The sequence below is a fragment of the Echinops telfairi genome, unplaced genomic scaffold, assembly GCF_000313985.2.
Source record: "Echinops telfairi isolate 266 unplaced genomic scaffold, ASM31398v2 ScPeMD7_22;HRSCAF=79, whole genome shotgun sequence".
In the NCBI taxonomy this organism is placed as follows: domain Eukaryota; kingdom Metazoa; phylum Chordata; class Mammalia; order Afrosoricida; family Tenrecidae; genus Echinops; species Echinops telfairi.
Window position 1 is genome coordinate 15,215,241 of NW_022103919.1, and position 20,806 is coordinate 15,236,046.

At 42.1% G+C, this 20,806-nt stretch overlaps 1 protein-coding gene and 1 pseudogene across 1 annotated transcript in view; both read left to right on the forward strand.

Annotated features, from left to right (window-relative positions):
* OSTF1 (osteoclast stimulating factor 1) overlaps window positions 1–8,566 on the forward strand; it is an 18,470-nt gene extending 9,904 nt beyond the window's left edge. The window contains exons 6-7 of the mRNA XM_045288528.1: window positions 2,530–2,628; window positions 8,508–8,566. Coding sequence (XP_045144463.1) covers window positions 2,530–2,628; window positions 8,508–8,566 — 158 coding nt within the window. The remainder of the gene's footprint in view (window positions 1–2,529; window positions 2,629–8,507) is intronic.
* Window positions 8,567–9,774: 1,208 nt separating this feature from the next.
* On the forward strand, window positions 9,775–10,903 carry LOC101644833 (annotated as a pseudogene).
* The last annotated feature ends 9,903 nt before the right edge of the window (window positions 10,904–20,806 follow it).

The following is a 20,806-nucleotide window of genomic DNA, read 5'->3' on the forward strand; positions in this document are numbered from 1 at the left end:
CCATCCATCCATCCATCCATCCATCCATCCATCCATCCATCCATCCATCCATTTTTCCCTACAAGTATTAATTAGCCCGTACTTTGTATTGTAGAGATTATCTGACCTTTTATCACACGGTAGTCCAGAAGTCTATTAAGAACGAAAATTTGGGTGCCAAGACACACCATAAGGCTGGATGGCAGGGATCCTCTGAGCAATATCATGGGACATAGGAAATACTCTTTGTGCCCCCTCCTTACAAAAGAGCATGCCTAGAATTGTACTGATGTGGCATCTACTAGGACGTAAGCTCACCTGAGTCGAGGTGTGCAAAAATTTAGTAGTAAAAACCTAAAATGTCAATACATTTCCATTACATGTTGAAGTGATAACATGTTGTATACATGAAGCTAAATGAATATGTCATTAGAATGCATTGTTTGAAAATGTAGGTATTGCTGGGTAATGCTGGTTAGAGGGATGGAGGAAATGGTGATTTTTCTTCTTTAGCATCACTGTGTCTGAACCTGCCCTGTCAGAAATCGTGTACATATGCTCTAAAAGTATTATTTAATGTAAGATACGCGCAGTCACAGATGGTTGAACCCACAGACATCTATGACCTGTAACACAATCGAGAGCAGGAAGTTTTATGTATAACAGCTGGGGATAGATTGGCACCTGCCCAGGAGAAATATAACTGTCATAGAAGATTGTCATATTTTGTGTGTACTGGTTACAACAGTATGTGTAATGTCCTAATCACAGACTAGGTACCAGAGTGCATTTCCCATGCTACGGTGCTATGCTGTTTTATACCCCATTTTACCCTTCATTCGATATGTTTGCGCTTTAAGTTTGCAGCATTTTACTTTTTGTTTATTAAGTAGGGTGTGGTTAGAAGGAAAATACCACTCTTTAGGCTGTGACAAATAGCCCTGATGGGAGAGTAAGTTATATGTTGGCCTGCTAACCAAAAAAATCAGCAACTTGAATTTATCAGCTGTTCTGTGGGAAAAACAAGGCTTTCTCCTCCTATAAACATTTACCGCTTCAGATACCTAAAAGAGACCATTCTACTCTGTTCAATAGCAGTGGGTTTGAGATTTTTTTTGTTGTTTCTGGGTTTTTTTGTTTTAGTTTTTATGTACTGTTAGAAAGTGTTAATTGATGAAGCCTTATTTGAAAGCAATCTGAGAATAACTAGCAGAATTAAAACTCTAGAATTCTTACATTCAGCATAATTTTAGGAGACTGTGTTAGGAAGGAACATAAGGGGTTACACATTGGGGTGCTAACCACAAGGTTAGCGGTTTGAGGCCAGCAGCTGCTCCTCAGGAGAAAGATGAGGCTTTCTACTCCTTTAAAGAGTTAGAGCAGCGGTTCTCAACCTTCCTAATACAGTTCCTCATGGTGTGGGGACCCGGCCCCCAGCCATAAGAATATTTTTGTTGCTACTTTATCACTGTAATTTTGCTACTGTTATGAATTGGGTCGACCTCTGTGAAAGGGTTGTTCAACCCCCCCCACCAAAGGGGTCACGACCCACAGGTTGAGAACCGCTGGGTTATAGTGTCAGAAACCTACAGGGCAGTTCTACACTGTCCTATAATGTCGCTATGAGTTAGGGTTTACTCCATGGAAGTGAACTTTTTGAGATCCTTTAGGAAGTAAGTGAACATGCGGCGGGGGTGGGTAGGAATTAATCACAAATTGGGATTTATAACATCCACCCCCCCAGAGAGATGAATAATAGAAATGTGGGTGAGGGGAGACAACGGACAGTGCAATATATGAAATAACAATAATAATATATAATTGATCAAGGATTGACAAGGGGAGGGGAGGGAGGGTAAAAAGAGGAGCTGATACCAAGTGCTCAAGTAGAAAGAAAATGTTTTGGAAATGATGATGGCAACACATGTACAAGTGTGATTAATATGATTGAACTATGGATTGTTAGATCTGTAAGAGCTCCCCAATAAAATGATTAATAATAATAATAATAAAGAACTGTAAATGAGCAAAAATGCTGTTGAAGAACATTCCTTGCAGTTTTGTTTGCCTTTGAATATTATTTTGTTGGGATTCTGCTAATTGGCACTAGAGTTTGCTTATAGATACAAAGTCCTTCCAACTCAGTTCCTATGGTCTTTTCTCAAGGTCCTGCTGAGCAGAAGGAAAGGTCATATGGCATTTATTGTGGGAACACTCGTGCTGAGGCACATGTCACCACTGGGGTGTAATTCATTTGGGATTTACCAAGGGGATTGGTGAACTTCTCACTGAAGAGTCCACAGGCAGATCGGATAGGGCCTCTTCAGGGAAATGACATGCTTCAGTTGAGCATAATCATCGCACTTATGGCAATCAGCTACCTGATTAGAAATGACAGATACACCATATCATAGACAGCTCTTTCACTATTTTGAGAAATTTTATTTCTGGGCCATCATTTTTCCAAAAGTCATTCTTTTTGGTGGAAAGATTGTCGACTGACGGTGGGTCTGCACAGATAACGACTCTCCTGGTCTTGTTTTGGTGAAGGTGCCAGGACAGACTTAAGGAACAACGAGAAGAAGCTGGCCCTGGATATGGCGACGAACGCTGCCTGTGCCTCCCTCCTTAAGAAGAAACAAGGAACAGGTATTTGGACTCACCGGAGTTCTCCTTTCTTTTGATGCCTCCATGAACATTTATTGAGGTAGTTTGGGGGAATTTCTTGGTCAGGCGGTTCTAAAGTTTGATTTTTATGTCCCTGGTCCAAACCCGAACCTCCAAAAGAGAAGTAGCTTGGGGACATGGATCTAAGCGAATATGTGTGTATTTGTTTGTTCCTCACAATCAAGCTCTAATTACCTCGAGACCAATACAGCCCTTGTGAGAGAACCGTGGTCTCTAATCGTTTGTTTCAGATTCCTATTAGAGGGGGTTCCATATTTTTAAACGAAGCATTCAACAACACTATGACTGAATTTTATTGTTACTGAAATGAGGGTATTAATAAACTCATCAAAATGATTCTAAACTTTACTAACATTCTGGAATTTATTCATAGTACCATGATTTTAAAAAAAAAGTTTAGATGCTTTTTTGTGTGTGTGCATGTGTGGCAAAAATACACAAGAACATTTGCCAGCTCAGTGTTTGCATGCATAATTTCACTGAATTGATTACATTCATCATACTGTGTAACCATTATCACTAGCTCATACTTTTCCCATAAGTTATTTCCCATAAATTTTCCCCATAAATTATCCCATTTAGGTGTACATTCTAAATGACAAAAATACCTACTGATAACAGAAGAATAAATGTGAAAAAGTGGAAAATTTATACAATTGTTTTGAAAGAAAAACTGTTAAACACTTAGGCCATTCATGATTACAGTTCAGAGGCTGGCTGTTGATTTGATCTTCAGGTCTAAGCTAGAAATTCTTCAAGATATCGCCTATTGAATATGACCCTAATGGATTCATTCATCCCATTTGGTGATCCCTGAAGGAAATTCAGGAGAGGGTGCCTTGAACTTTGCTTTCTTGTTCTGTCCACATACCTGTCCATTACCCCCTTCCCATTCATGACTTGCTTCCTTGCCCAAGACCAGCCAACGAGGGCAGAACAAAGAACAGTGGAAGAAGGTGTGGTGGCAGGGGACATTCAGTCCCCTTTCCCCCTTTCATTAAATGGTCCTTCGTGTCCGTCACTTTCTAGCACCATAAAGAATCACAGTCTTGGAAGCCTACAGGGGCAGGCCTGCCCTGTCCTATAGGGTCACCAGGAGTCATAATAAACCGGACGGCAGGTTGTTCTTTGTTGTTGTTGTTACTCTATTACTAATAGGACTTTGAAGTATACATCAACAATGGATCCTTTTTCTAACAACCCTTTTCTAGAAGCAAAGTATGTAAGCACAATGAAGGATGAATTTGGGCAGGTCTTGTGCATCACTACCCTTCATTCCAAACTTTTTATAAAACAAACGTCCGCTCAGGCTAAGTACATTTACTTCCATTTTAACTGGAGGGTACTATACTTTCAGAGTTCTCAAAATCATTCTAATGCGATCCTGATTACTTCTCTGATATTATCATTTTAATTGAATCCCCATCTATTTTTGAACCCCTAGAAAACATAATTCTCCCTCGGGTATGTCTTCTCAATGTTGTGTCCGAATAAGTGATGTTAATGCTGCTCACACTCCATTCCTAGAAGAAGTAACACAATAAAAGCAGTGCCTTGGTTACCTGCTTTAGTTACTTAAAAACAGTGAATGATCTTTCTTTCTGGTGAAGATTCCCAAAATTGTCTACAGTAACTGCCCCCCACCCCCGTTCCCGTAACTTTTCCCCCCTTCATCTTCTGTTACCAGTAATCAACAGGGGATCCCTTCATCATTTTGGCCATGAACGTTAAAAGATAGAACCCACCTTTCTTAGAAGGAGTTACTCACATAGGTTCCACGGAGGGACTATCTTTCAGTTAAGCTGCCGCTCCTCACCGGCCTTAGACTCCATATTTGTAGTCGTGTGGGAGAGAGACTTACAAGACTTCTGCCTCCTCTGCTTCGCTGCCTTGGTGAGGCCAGGAAGTAGGATTGTGGCCCAACTTCCTCTCTGGGCCTCTGATTTCCTGTAGCTGTATGGTGTTGTATGAGGTGAAGCGTTTCCATGTCATGCCTATGAACTGTGGGCTTGGTCGTGATTGCAAGGGAAATGCCAAAGTTCTGCCAACCCCAGAGAGCGCCCAGAAGTCCACACATGAACAGAGGAGCTGTAGGAGGCAGTCAGCAAACCTTTCTCCTCACCTTTCTACAGTCTTTGTAGAACCAAATATCTTTCCTCTGTTCACACCACCTGCCTACTGACTAGAAAACCAATTCATTAAATCAGATGGTTGTACGGCCCTGGGGGCATAGTGGTTACACATTGGGCTGCTAACTGCAAGGTCAGCAGTTTAAAACCACCAGCCGCTTCCACGGAGAAAGACAGACTTCTATTTTTTAATCATGCTATTGGGGGCGCATACAACTCTTACCACAACCTATACAGTACATACATCCACTGTGTCAAGCACATTTGTAAATTTGTTGCTGTCATTCTTATAGCATTTGCTTTCTACTTGAGCTCTTGGTATCAGCTCCTCAATTTTCCTCTCCCTCCCCACCCCACTTCCGTCATGAACCCTTGATAATTTATAAATTATTATTATTTTGTCATATCTTACACTGTCTCAAGTCTCCCTTCACCCACTTTTATGTTTTCCGTCCCCCAGGGAGGAGGTTATGTATAGATCCCTGTAATCAGTTCCCCCTTCCTACCCCATCCTCACTCCACCCTCCCAGTATCGCCACTCTCAGCCCTGGTCCTGAAGGGATCATCCGTCCTGGATTCCCTGTGTTTCCAGTTCCTATCTGTACCAGTGTACATCCTCTGGTCTAGCCTGATTTGTAAGGTAGAATTGGGATCACGATAGTGGGGGGGAGCAGGGAGTTAGGGGAAGGAAGCATTAAAGATCAAGAGGAAAGTTGTATGTTTCATCAGTGCTATAGTGCACCCCGACTAGCTCGTCTCCTCCCTGCGACCCTTCTGTAAGGGGATGTCCAGTTGCCGCCACATAGGCTCTGGGTCCCCACTCCGTACTCCCCTTCACTCACAATGATATGATTTTTTGTTCTTTGATCAGGCTCTCTACTCCTGTGAAGAGTTATCGTCTTGAAAAGCCCTATGGGCAAGTCTACTCTGTCCTATAGGGCCATTATGAGTCCGCATCAGGAGTGTAGTTACCCTGCTAGCCATGCCCACCAGATGAGCTGAGACATACAGTGGGCCACTTGACACACCTGACCATGTGGGAAGTTTCCAGAGAAACTGCCTCCGAGTAGTCCAGTGGCTGAAGGAATGAGAAGACATTTATCTGCTCAGCTCACTTCTGATTTCTTGATTTTCTTTCAGAAATTGCACTACGGCCAGCTGTGTTTCCCTTTTAACAAGAGCAAAAAGATTAAAATAAAAAGCAGAAGTAACCAGTCAAAGAAAAAAGGATATTTCAGATAAGCCTATCCACAGGGTTGTGATGGGGCAGTAGAAAGACAAAATGCTTTGTTATTTTTATTTCCAATTTTCGCTTGAAAAGCTGCTTTTTCCCACCAAGTCACCGCCAGTCGTGGAGCTGGCCTCTGTTCCAGCTTCCACCACGTACGCTTCTTTCTTCCTTTCTTTGGTGTAAAGCCAAATCATTTCAATTTCACATTTATTTGCCTTTTTACAAACGATCATTTTGTAAAACTTCTATTCATTACAAACTCTTAGACTAGAGGAGAAAGAGAACTATAATATCATCAACATACCTGAAATTTAACGTGAATTATTCCCCACACCAGATAGGGTTATTCATTGTCCACATTTCTCCGTTTTCTCATATCTGTTTGCTCTTTTATTACACACTCGTTGGTTGTCTGAGTTGTATGCTGAATTCGTTTTAACTCGTGTTGACCCGATCTGACAGAGTAGAGCTGTCCCAGTGGGTTTCCTAGACGGGAGCTTCACGGGAGCAGATTCCAAGTTAGTTCTCCCTCAGTCACAGGTGCGTTCGGATTGCGCAGCACTTGGCCATTGCACGTGAGAGCTTCTTTGTCGTTTCAATCGGGGTTCAGACAGGTCAGTTTGTGACTAGTCCACAATGTCACTATGTTTTCTTTTCTTTATAACTCAACGATTCCCGCTACTCTAACCCTTTACACTTTGTCATTTACTATGAAAGAAACTGGGTCATTCGAACTATCATTTCCCAAAGTCAGTGAACTACGTTTCCCAGATGTTGCTCATCATATTCCTCTGCCTTCTGGGTCTTCTAACATTCGGTGTTCGATAAGGAGGCCTGACCAGATTCACGTTTCTTATCTTGTCTGTTAGCGACGTTAGGGTCGAGGGAAGAATGCATGATATAGAAAATTGTGTTCTTCCATCTGTGGCACTTAATATTTGGTTGCCACTCTTCTTATGATGTGAGGATACATTCATGGCCATCGTCTGGATCACTGATCCCAAGAATCATTGCAAAATGGGGATATTCTAATTCTAACACTTCTTTCTCAGTTTTAGCTGAGAAAACATGTTCCACATTTGTTTGGTTATGCAGAGAATGTTTTATGGAGCACGAGCATGATACATATTTCCCCTTATTTAAAATGTTTTCCAAATAATGAGCTGGCTCCCCATCACTCTCCAGTGGAGTGCTTCTTTGGTGCACATCGAAACATCTGGTGTGTTCTGATTCATTCTGCTTAGTGTCTACCGATACCTGTTTGGGGCCCGCAGCAGCTTCTTTAGATTAGGTCCTGAACATTTAATGTTATCCTCGTAGTCTTTGGTAGAAGTTTTGCTTTATGGTATAGCAAGAGGCTCTATATTCATATTTTATATTTCATGTTTTTTGTTTTGTTTTAACACTTTCTTAGTTTATACCCAGAACTGGTATCAGGTCCCCAATGAACCACAGAGATAGAATCCTTGCAGACCGTGATCTAGGGACGATCACATACATTTTTGGAGCTCGAACCACATGCCCACCTGGTGGCACAGTGAGTTAGTTGTGCTATGAACTAAAAGGTCTCCCACTCAAACCCACCAATCTCTCCACCAGAGAGAGACGAGGAGGGTATGTGTTTCCATTAAGATGTATAGTTTTGGGAACCCTATGGAGTCATTTTATTCTGTCCAACAAGGTCACTATGAGTCAGAATTAACCTGATGACATTGAGTTCGTTTGTAGCTTAAAAAATGCGCCTGAGTTTCCATTCCCACTCTCCCTCTCATAATTCTACCGGGGACAACTTTTTCCTATGGGAATTTGGCCAGACAATTGAATTAGTAAGCAGTTAAGGAGAAGTTGCCTCCCTTTTGAGTCTTGTTTAAAGTTGATTTTAACATTTAGTAGGGTTTGGTTATTTCCATTTTACTTTTTTCTCCTTTTCATTGCCGGCTCTTACTTTCATTTTACTTAACAGTGTTTTCTAAAATAAAGCGGAAGCGCCTTTGTCTTCACTCTCTTTCTTTTCCTTTTCCCCTTATCAGTTACCTTTCTGCCCAGTGACCTTGCCTTCGGGTAAGGCAGAGTCCATGGACCGAGGATGCCATGAGTGTCCTTGTCCCAGGCAGAGAGGAGGTTGCAAGCACAGTGTTGACAGCAAGCGTGAAGCAAGCAGTGCCACACTGGCTATTTTGGTGCAGCCGTTACTTCCAGTATGGACGCTATGGAGATAGGGTCATGGTGCCCTAGCCCCGTGGTCTTTGCTTTTCTGTGCATCTGAGAAACATGTAGGCAAATGGATGTTAGGTACGATGTCACCAGACACTGGGCAGGCAAAAGTAGGAGAAGATCCTAGGGAGAGTACAATCCCTGGGTCAGAGGGAAGATTCAATGTGTTTGAATTGTCATGTTTTAAAAGTGGTGGTGATGGTGGGGAAATATGCAAACAGATTTTATAATTTCCCTCTTTGTCCTCTTCTCTCTGCCCCTTTTAGATGCAGTTCGGACATTAAGCAATGCTGAGGACTATCTTGATGACGAAGACTCCGATTAATTCCCTCCCATAGCTTTCAGATCTAAAACTTATGTTGCTTTTGCCATTCCAAAAGTCTTGTCTTTGCCAGAAGAGTGTTGGTAACTTTTTAAAAAAATAAACATATATGCACATGGCAGTATTGCACTGTGTTGGAATAGAACATGTGTGCAGTTCTCACCTTTGATTTCTCAACTGGGGACTGGATACGTTGCTGTATAAAGTACATTTATGTTCACCAGAGTAGATGAGAAGAGATTATTTCTATTTATCATGCTAAAGGAATTTTCTGAATTTTTTTTTCTTTAAAAAGAAGTCAGGATGTCTTTTTGTTTTGTTTTATTTTAAGTTCTTTACCTCAAGAACTGAGATACTTTGAATGGGTTTTTCCAGGGGTGGGGTGGGGCTGCGGAATGCTTGGAATAATAATAAACCAAAATACTTAAAAGAAAATCGTCAGCTATTCTGACGAAAATAAACATTTTAAGAGATTTTATTCTGTTTGTCTGTTTTTGTGTTATTTGTCATTGCTGGTCAATAAATAAAGCTATCATGTTTAAATTCAGGTAAAGATTGATTTTTTTGTTATTTAAATCTGTCACACAAGACTCAAAATAGCCAAATTTTGTTCCAGTTTCTGCTTTGATAACAGTCAAAATAGTAGTCATTGGGAAAATACATTTCTAAGAAAATATATAACTTTAATAATTATTATAAGACTTTCAGACTTACCTTCGAGGTTATATTTAGTACGAAGACATGGCTAACCCATCAAAGCATGGAAAGTTAAGAGATTGGCTTCCTTGCCATGAAGAGGCCAGAGTTTCCACATGAAGTAATCAGGAGCCTTGAGTGTTTTTGCATATTCAATTTTCATTCTTGATGATAGAATTTGCATTCTCAAAGCATGAGTCTAGCCCATGATGCTCCGGACCCTTTGGCTAAAACATCAACCGGCGTTCCAGGAAGCCCTCCCGAATACCAACATGATGTTTAAGTTGAGGTTTTAATTTTGTATCTCTTTACTGATAATATTGATGTGTGCAGATGGGTTGATTACAGAAACAAATCCAAAGACACTCATCTATATATATAAGATAGAGCTTTAAATCAATAAATGTTTTTATTTATCAAGAATACATTCCAGCTCAGTCTAACTCAAGCCCCTAAGTTCGATACGAGCCCTAAGTCCCTCTGCAGACTCGTGTGGCCCCATGCAATGATACAGAATGCAGGAATATTACAGATTGGTAGGTGCAAAGTTGTGTGGATCCAATGGCGGCTGTAACATCTCCAGGACGCTGGTAGCAATCAGGGTCAGCCGCAGGAAGGTGAAGGGAGAGAGAAGCAGGATCTTGCTAGGAAGAGGGTCATACCAACAAGGAGGCTCCCTCAGGTTTTGACCTGACTGGCAACTTAAGTGCCAGCCCATACTTTCATATATCTTCAAGTTGGCATGAAATTATGTAACTACCACAGTTGGCAATGGTGTGTCTTGGAATTTGTCTAAATTCTAGATCGTGCTTCCAGAAGTATGTTTTGCAAGAAGACTTAAATGCTATTAAACATAAACACCCCCGTGCACCTCTCCCCCACATTTATTGGGGAAAAGAAGGAAATGTTTGAAGGAAAAAGTGAGCTAGCTCAGGAAATGAATACCTATATACTCAAGTTTAAGCCGACCCGAATATCAGCCGAGGCACCTAAGTTTACCCCAAAAACTGCATAAAAAATGTGCTGACAAGGAAGAGCCAGGCCCTGGGGACAAGTGGCATGACCTGCACTCCCTGGAAGAACGCCTGCTGCTTGGCGAACACCAGCCAGGAGCTGCACAAGGAGGCCTCTGTCCTCCACAGATCCAACTGGAGCCGCTTCAGCACGATGGAGCCCAAGTGCAAGCCCGCTTCAACCAAGACAGCTGTCTCTTCCAGTGCTCCCCCAGCCTGGGGCCCTGCATCCAGCAGGTGGACCAGAGATGGCGCAAAGAGCTTTTCCTGGAAGCGCCCTTGTGCAGAGAGGACTGTCGCACCTCTGACACCTGCAAGACCAACTGGCAGAAAGGCTGGAACTGGACCTCAGGCATTAATGAGTGCCCGGTCAAGGCCGCCTGCCACACATCTGAGTTCTACTTTCCCACACCTGCCGCCCTGTGTGAGCGCGTTTGGGATCACGCCTACAAGGTCATCAACTACAGCCCAGGCAGTGGCCGCTGTATCCAGATGTGGCTTGACCCGGCTCAGGGCAACCCCATGGAGGAGGTGGTGAGGTTCTATGCTGAGGCCATGAGTCGGGCTGAGCCTGGGCCACGGGCCCCTCCTGTTCAGCCTGGTCCTGATGCTGCTGTGGCTCCCTGGCTGAGCAGCCTGCACGCCGACACCTGGACAGCACAGCCTGGACTGCATCCTTGCCCTGTACCCCACTGCGTCTCTGGGCTCAGCTCTCAGATGATGGCCCTCACAGTCACTCTGCCCATGCCCTGATCATTGGTTTGTACCCCGAGGTGAGACCCTGGGCTTTCTCTGACAGCTTATTCCAACGTAGTCCTGCACTGCATGCAGCATGTCCATTTGGGCGATAGCCAACTGCATTTTTGCCTCTGGTCCCAACCCCTGAAAAGCCTATTATGTTAACCTTTCACGACCCAATAAGTTTCTCCTTTAAATTAAAAAAAATGGGCTGAAAAATTCGCCTTATCCATGAGTATGTATGGTAACTGCTTCTCTAAGTTTGTTCTATCGGTGACTGCTCAGTTTTCCTTTCTGCAAGTTCCCTGAGCAAGGATCCGTTCCCCTAGAATCCTGTTCAAGAGCTTCCGAGTGCTGCAACTAGATTTTAGTAGACAAGCAAGCTGTACCCGGAGTGACTCAACAAACAGGAACACACAATCCGTAACTAAGAGAAGGTGGCTTTTTATTTTTTAAATAACTATGGATTTGAACTAAATGTTTCTCGCTTATTAAGCATAGAATAGGAGTATGAAATGCTGGTTAAAATATGAACTCTTCCTATAATAGAATCTTAAGGAACTCTGATAGTGGTGTGGTTATGAGTCAGGCTGCCATATGCATGCATGGTCAGCAGCTCAAAACCACCAGCAGCTCCGGGTGAGAAAGACTGGGCTTTCTCCTCCTGTAGACAGTTACAGTCTCAGAAACCCACAGGGGTCGCTATGACCCAGCAGTGGCTCCTGGCAGTGAGTGTGGCGTTTATAAAGAGTCAACAAGGGTTCATTCTCTCAAAGGCGCTTGGGCCCTACAAAACGCTTCTGGCGACCTTGTTCATATGTATTTGGGGCCTAGGATAATTTGAGTCCAGGGTAATTTAAGCCCTCTTAGTTTTTAATATGAACAGAAATAGTACTGTTTATGTGAGTATAGATCATTTTCATGAAAGTATCATGGGCCTGATGGAGATCTGTTATCGAAGAACTTGAGAATAAAACAAGAACCTCATTGCCATTGCATGTAACTATTAAATTTGAAGGTGGAACATCTGGCTGGCTTCAGTGTTTTGAGGTAGGGTCAAGACGTAGGGATCTGCCTGAGATTTGGATGGAATAGGGCAGGGCCACTCATTAAGTTGTGGTTAAAACTTCATGGGAAAGTTCATGCTTGCTTCTTGCTTACTCGGCTTTTTTTTTTTTTTGCGTACTCAGCTTTTCCTGGTGCCAAATGAGCTGAGCTTTTTCAGAGACTAATGCTGAACTCAGCAACACCAGTTGGTTCTAGGAACTCACCACGGTTCCCACTCTGCTGCAGCAGCGAGTTTACAAAGTGCAAAGGAGAGTTCACATCGGTTCTGGAAGTGACCAGACCTTTTGCTGTCACCGGAGCTCCCAGCCTCTGCTTCCTTTAGTTAGGAAATGCATCCCTGCTACTTGAGAAGTGGGTCATTGCCTGGTCGCTTCAGGCAACGGCGCTTCTTGGTTCCCCATCCTTGTTGCCTTCTGGGCCTGAGTATTGCTCATTTTTGTTCCTGGCCTGTGTTGTGCATGGCAGCTATCGGCTTCCATATTTCTTCCGTGAGCTCGCCCGGCTCCTTTGGATGTACTAGATTCGCTGTGTTATTACTCAAAGGGAAGTGTTGAGCAAAGGAGTGGCAGTCCTATTTTTTTTTTAATCTTAAAAACAAACAAAATGCTGGGGGTGCAGTCACCGGTGATTTTAGATGGCTGAAATGGGATTTCTTCATATAAGCCTTTTCATACATTTTTTAGTGTGTAGAATTCCTGATGTACTTGACTTAACTGACTCTGAACACTATCCCTTGGGGTAATAAATGAGCATTTCTTTTCTGATAGGCTGCAGAACCCGGCATTTCCATCTGAGCATCAGCATTTCCCTGTGGATATGGACTTTTATATTAGGAAAATATATTTTAAAAATCAAGCTCTTGATTTTCATATTAGAGACAAGTTCTAGCAGTAATCCACAGAGCGGCCATGTGTTATGCATAAGATAATTGCTTGATTACTGAAAGTTGCGGTGTTGGCAGCAAAAGCTCATATTGTAGTACGATTTTGCCATCTCTTTTTTAGCTGCAAACATAGCTCCTCTGGTAGACAGTTAAGGGAAAGAAAAAGTTGCAGGCCACAAATGTATGGTTTCCATCCTCTTATTTCTTGACAACAGATTTTACATCTGCCCCTCCTTTGAAATGACATAAAATTAAATAAAACTACCATTTATTATATGCCTGCTCTTCTAGTTCCTGGTCTAGTCAATTTCACAAGCATGATGTCATTTGATTTTTACAAAAACCCTAAGTCGTGAACATTAACACCCCCATCTTTTTACAGAGAAGCTGAGATTGGAAGTTGAGTTTACCTAGCTCATGTTCACATAACCGGTAGTGCAGGTCTCGCTGACTCCCAAGCCCATGCACACCTGTCAATTGATACTTGTCGAGTGACACTGTCCATATTCTCCGAGAAAAATGTACAGCCAGGGCTGCAGCTGTTCAAGTCAAGCCCTGGATTGAGGCAACTAATAAATCAAGTCCTTTCAATTGCCTCATACACGTGTGAAGGGTGGACATTAAAGAAGGAAGACCAAAGAGGAATACATACATTTGCATGATGGTGCTGATGAAAAATACTGAAAGTATCATGGACTGTCAAAAGAACAAACGAATCTGTCTTGCAAGAAGTACAACCAGAAAGCTCCTTAGAAGCAAGGATGGCAAGACTTCATCTCATGTACTTTGGTCATGTTATCAGGAGAGACCAGTCCCTGGAGAAGGATATGCTTGGTAAAGTCGAGGGCCAGTGAAACCGAGGAAGCTGTTCAATAAGAGGATTGACACAGTGGCTGCAGTAGTTGGCTTAACCATCAGAACGATGTGAGGCTCGCACAGGGCTGGGTGTGCATCGTCCTGCTGTACGGAGGGATGTTATGAGTTGGAAACCACAGCACCCAACAGCAATAGCAACGTTTGCTAACCAAACAAGTTGGAGTAACCTGAGACTTTTATAAAGGATCTTGAAAAAGTGCTCTCCCCCTCAACATTTAACAAATGTTTTTGGCTCCTAATAATACTGGCATATGATTTAATGAAGCAGGTCTTACCCCTAAGTTTCCAAAACTCCCTACTATACACCATTAGAACATTGTTAAGTATTTAAGAAGGAACATCTGAATTAGCAGCCATTCCACCTTACTCTGGCCATCACTGGGTGGTGTGATGGGGTTACTACACTCAGCTGCTAACCACAAATGTTGGAGATTTGAGTTCACCCACCGGTGCCTTGGAAGAAAGGCCTGATTCTCTATTTCTGAAAAACCAGCCACTGAAAACCCAATGATACACCTGGGATCACCATCAATTATAATCAGATATAATCAAATAGATGGAAAATGGGTACTGGTTTACCTTACCCTGTGTTTACATGGTTAACTTCAGCAGTTTCTTCATGCTTCTTGTGTAGTTTCAAAGAATTATGAAAATAGTCTTAGAGCAAAGGAAGAAAGAGGTTGAACAACCAAGGAGCAATGGTGAGCTTTCTAAATCATGGCCAGTCTGATATGAAATACAATGGTTTCAACAAGTGGCCATTTGGATTCAGACTCTCTGGATCAAGTCTAGCTTTACTGCTTCTTGCTTTGGGACCTTGAGCAAGTTACCTTGGCATTCAGATTCCTTATCTGTAACATGGGAGAAGAGGTGGTATCTGCTGCCTAGATCAAAAGATTACTGGACCCAGAATGGTGCCGGACTCAGTAATTGCTCGATTATTGTTGGCTGAAGGAGCCCTGGTGGTGTAGGGGTTATGCGCTGGGGTGCCATCGCATGTTCAGCAGTTTGAAACCCCCAGCAACTCCTCAGGAGAAAGCCTGGGCTTCCTACTCCCATAAACAGTTAGAGTCTCAAAAACCCACAAGTGGTCTATGAGTCAACATTGACTTGATGGCAATGGATTTGTTTTAATTTTGTTTTGTCTTTATAATCTTATCAGAAGGTGCTTTGGTGCCACAGTGGATTAAAGTTAATCTTAAGAGGTTGGCAGTTCAACCCCATCAGCTGGTCTGTGAGCAACACTCTGCTTCTATAAAGGTGTACTGCCTTGGAAACACTGAAATAGTTCTATTCTGTCCTACAAGGCCTCTATGAGACAGATAGATTAAATGGGTTTGGGTTTGAAGGGTTTATACTCATCTATATCCACCAAGTAACCTATTTATACCTACCTGTGCTGGTGGCTCATTGGCAGACTTGTACATTGCTATGATGCAATACAGGCATCTGACAAGCTCCCAGACTAAGACGGACTAACGAGAAAGACTTGGTGATCCGCTTTTGAGAACTAGCCAATGAGGACCACATGGATCACAACAATGATTCAAAGGCAGCTAACAATATAAACACCAGGATCAATGAGGACATTTTCAATACAAGCAAATGTGTCATGTGGGTGCACATGAAGGATTGTTAGCAAATGTTTTTCAAAAGCATCGCCATTACTGTGAGAAATGAGATTTCTTAAAATATTTTTTTTTCTTAAAATATTTTTTAAATGAGTGGAAGGCACCAACATTTCCATTCACTTAGATGTGTTTGCATTTGTTAACGTTTCTTAAAATGTTTACTTTTTTGTAAGCTACAGAAAGTTATATGATTAGAAAAGACCTGGTTGTTACTTCAATTATTATTAAAATAATTCAAAGGTCAAGCAGGGCGAATGATTTTGCCACTGAGGAGTTTAAAAACCCACATGTCCAATAATTGGCATGTGATGATTTTAAATTAAAAGAGTTTTTGGTATTAGCTCATTCCCACCTGACTTTATTTTTTCCTACCTGACTTTAAAATGGAACCCATTCATATAATCCAAATGAGAAGCTCTATGATTGAACGATTGAATTGTATGATATGTAAATCATGTGCCAATAAAACTATTATAAATCAAAACAAAAACCAAAAAAATTCAAAGTGATAAGCTTTTCAATTTCATATCCTTTCCCTAAAATGCCAAAGCTGTGAGAATGTACTCTCACAGTGTTATGAAGGAAAGATAGCGAAGCTAAGACATTTAGCAATCAAGTATCAGATAATCCTCACTAATGCTAAACCAGAAGGTAAAAAAGTACAAACTGAGTTGGACATTTAATCATTCTCCATTTCAGCAGAGAAGCTTTAAAACAAACCTTTACCTCCTGCACACACACACACACAAATGTCTCCTTATATGAAGACTAAGTGTTAAAATATGCAAACAAGTGCTGCTTAGATGCAAGCTGGTTTGAAGAATCAGCCCAAACCAGGGCTTGTCTGAGACTGGAAATGGCTTCAGAGAAATCCACACCTGAAAAACTCTTAGTAGACAGGCTGTGTCAAGTGACACCAGGGAAGGCCTGCCCAGCAGCCCTTCACCCATCATTACCAGGCTCTCGGGCCCTTTGCCCAGTCTCTGCAATGAGAAGCAGGAGGTGTTGGCATCTCCATTGTGAGTGCAAGGTGGCCTTGCGGTCGCAAGTTTTTAGAAGACTTCCATGGAAGATCCGAATTTTGGGAACCTCATATTATCACCCAGTATAACTCCCCTTTCAACTTTCTAGCTCAGTTCACCTCATCCCAGAGCCGATGCGCCTCCACTCCAGCAGCGTGATGTATAAAGACCCCCACTGACTCTCAGAGCTGGGATCAGATGCACGCTCTCACGAAACTAGAACATACAGGGTCTTCAACTTCAGAATTTGAGAAGCCCTGGTGACATAGTGGTTACACAATGGGCTGCCAATGGCAAGGTCAGAGGTTCTAAACCACAAGCATCTCTGAGAGAGAAATACTAGTCTGTCTACACTGTAAAGAGTTACAGTCTTAGAAACCCACAGGGGCAGTTCTATCCTGATCAATCATCTTGATGGCAGTGGGGTTTGGTTTTGTTCTGTATAGTTTAGTGAGAGAGGATTTTAAGGAATGTCAAGTTCTGCCATGGAATTACTACTCTTTTCTAAGTCATATGCTTTTCACGCATTATTTATTTCTTGACCACCACTTGCATAGGTGAGTATATTTTCTCTTTGAAACCTAGAAATGGTGCCCATCCTCTCTCATCAGCAGCAGTAGTTTCTTCTGCAGCGTTAGGTAAGTTAATTAAGTAACACTGCGGTCTCTAACTATTTAGCACTCATCTCCCACTGGGAAGTGTTAGGAGCTACTGAGGGGTGCACCTCGCTCACATGCTTGGGTGCTAACCCAAAGCCAGGAGGTTTGAGGCTTTGCGGAGGCTCCTTCCTCAGAGGAAAGTTTGCAAGGATCTACTTTCCCCAAATCGCTCACTGGAGACCCTGTGGTGCACGGTTCTATTCCGCCATGCGTGCATGCAATCTCTGAAAGCCCACTTGGCAACGACAACAACCGTTAAAAAATATATTTTAAAAAGAGTTTTCTTGGAAAAAATATGACTTTGAATATAAATCATTATTATATTTTGACTTCGAACAGTCCTTTGAAAAACAAATAGCGTTCAGGGCCCAGCAGTCACTTGTTTTTAATAAGTTAGGGAGAGAACCGATCACCAGTGAGCGATCAAGAGGCAAAGGGTCTGAGATAGCTGGCATGGCTGGTGCTTTCGAGAGCATGCTCCTGTGTGAGCGATCACTGCGATGACGGGTGCTTTTCCCGTTAGTGACTTTTCCAAAAACTTGACATGCAGCTTCCTCCCAACTTTCTTCTTTTTCCAGCCACAATTTAGTCAGACACAGGGGAATGAAAGGGTATAATTAAATTAACTTTTTTCCCCAAAACAAATGTTAATTTACTGCTTAAGGATGAATATGAAAAGAAATCAAAACACTAACCAAAATGGCATTTGAGAGGAGGGAGTGTATTCTTCTTGCATGGCTATTCCTTGTTACTCAACCTACATAGACCATAGTTGAAACGATTCGGTCCAATCTTTTTGCCAGGTCATGCATTCTATTCTTTTAATTCAACTTCCCAAGCAATGAGGTAGAGAGCCTTCCCAGCATCCATGACCCTGGGTGCTCCCTCTCTCTGTCCACTGTGGATGATGTCTTCGTTACTACAATAGGAAGACCGCTTAACCCCACGGAGTAGACCGAAGTCACAAAAGTGTCCGTGTTGCCTGTGCTTCCTGTTTCATCGATCGGCAAATATTCTCATTGACCTTTTGTCTTTTTTTAGTTGAAGAATAAAAACTAGATCTACTAAACGGTTTTACTTAGTGTAGGTGGAAGAGCATTGTTGATTTGCCCCACTGAAGAATCTTAAGAATGAATCTATAGTCATTAGGTAATGTCCCAGTGAATATTTGGGATATTTTGCTTTCCTTCGAAGGAAGAGCCCCGAAAACTTTGTAAAGGCTTCAGATGAATAAGAGTACAAGGTCTTTTCATTCCTCAGTCTTCACTGATGGGTCTTCTGTGTCTTGGTGGTTTGCGCTTATTTTTCATGGCAATATTAATGGTGGTTTCGTTTAAATTCATACCATTGGGAATAAGCTCATCGTGTTCAGAATAGTAGTGAATTTCTTCTGTTGGGTACAACTGGGGTTTAGTGTTTAAAGCAGTAATATTACATAGGTCCAATAGTATAAAATTTTCCTATCCATCTCTCTATATGGCATTGCCATTTCTTATTTCAACCATCTCTATTGTACGGAAAACCACCAATACTTACATCTTCAGGGATTCTTTTATCATCTGTTCTTTTCTAATTCCCTATTTTATAAAATCCATGAAAATTTTGTCCTTATTCCCACTCAAAAATGTTTTAGGAGTCATTTTAGAGATAAGTTATTATTTGATCTTTTATAATAGATTAAATCATGCTGCACCTTAAAAGACTTAATTGTTTCCTTTGGCTCTTGGAAAACATTCAGACATCCAACCATGGGCCAATGACTTCGCTAAATCCATGTCTTGCTGGTCCTTCCTGAGAAGGTGTCTGCCATTGACCTTCCCTCAGTTTCATGAGCATGCCAGGTGTATCCCGTTTCAGGTCCTCTGTATACCCTCTTCTTCTTCCCTAAAGTGCCAGGGTGACCTTCTCTGTTCTTGCCTCAGCTGACTCCTCACTCTTCAAGGATGGGTTTTAATGTCACCTGCTATTCTCTGTTTGAACGCTGATTATTTTCTTTAGTGCACTGATCTAACGTGGTAGCTTCTTATATTCGTTTGTTCTTTCTTTTCTCCATCTCCTTCTTTCTTCCCTACTGTTTTGTTTGATAGTTTACAAACTATGTTCCTCGTGTATACTGTCTTATGAAGAGCAGAGCCTCAACAATGGTTGCATAAATGAATGGCTATCTGAGGAGTAAATAATTATATACAAAGTCAGGGAATTCCCTGAAGAAATGACAATAAGGGAAACTTATCCTGAAGGGTAACATGAAGAAGGTGGACTTCCTCACTGACCACCAGGAAATAGTGTTGACGCTGGTATTTTTCTGCTCTGCTGGCTGTGGCAGACCAAGCTCCCTCTCGAAGTTGGAGAGTCTCAGTTGGCAGCGTCATGACATTACTTTACCGAACAGATTAAACACCTAAGATGTGTTTCGGAGTAGATGTTGGATAGCTTTGGGAAGGGCCTTCTAAACTAGCTGTTGAGTCTATTCCAACTTAGCACTGGAATTTCAACCTCAGGTGACTCCATGTGTATCCGAAATATAACTGGGCTCCATGAGGTTTTCATTGGCTGAGTTTTCTGAAGTAGACTTTCTTCCAAGATGCCTTGGGGTGGAAGCACCAGCATTTTGGTGAACAGCTGTGTGAGTCTGGGTAAACTAGGGAAACAAATCCAGAGAAATCCATATATGTATAAGAGAGTTTTATATATAGGGTAAGTATACAGTATATTCAGAAAGCATCCCAACCCAGTCCAGTCCAAGCCCACAAGTCCGACTTAGCCCATATGTCCAACACCGATCTACAAAGTCCTCCTCAAACTCACAAAACACACACAATGATGCAGAATGCAGGAAGATCACAGACCAGTGGATAGACTTTGAATCCAGTGACAGTTTAAGCATCTTAGCGCTGGCAGGGGTTTCCACATGGCTGCTCCAGCACCCAGGGCTATATCAGGTGAAGTCCACGTGGCTTCTCTTCAGGGATGTCTCACAGGATGTGAGCCTTGCCAGCTGAGGCAGAGAACTAGCTAAAGCAGCCACACACTGGTCCAACCATCAGAGAGCAAGAGACAAGAGAACTGTAGAAAGGCGAGGCTCACCGAGCCATTTATCTCTCCACCCTTCAATTAATCCCACATGTGTTTATCAGCCAGGTTGGCACAATAAACCTTAACTATCTAAAAAGCCAAGCATGTTAACCTTTTTCTAGTATTGCTGTTAGGTATTGAGAGGCATGCTTCAGTTTCCCTAAATCCCACAGAGCTGATGTAACCTGCTAACAGTCTTAATGTTGGACATTCCAAAAACTTAGGTTGAACTAGACCAGGCCTCTCTTCAAGTGGTAAAAGCAGGGATTCTATTCCCTATAAAATTCATCTGTGTAGAAAGCTTTAGTTCATTATTTATAGTTAGACCTGAGTTTTCATTTCACTTTTCCATTTATTTGCAATATGACCTCTAAGCTTAGTTTCTTTATCAGTTAAGTGAGAGATGTCATACCTGCTTTATAGGATTATTTTAAAAATGTACTAAATACCTAGGACTGTGCTTATGCAAATCCCTGAACCTGCCTTTTCTCTGTTCTTTCCTTACATAAATATTCCATTGGCTATGTAAACATTTGACTGTGGATCATAAAAAATCATGGCTAACATTCTAGAACACTCAAT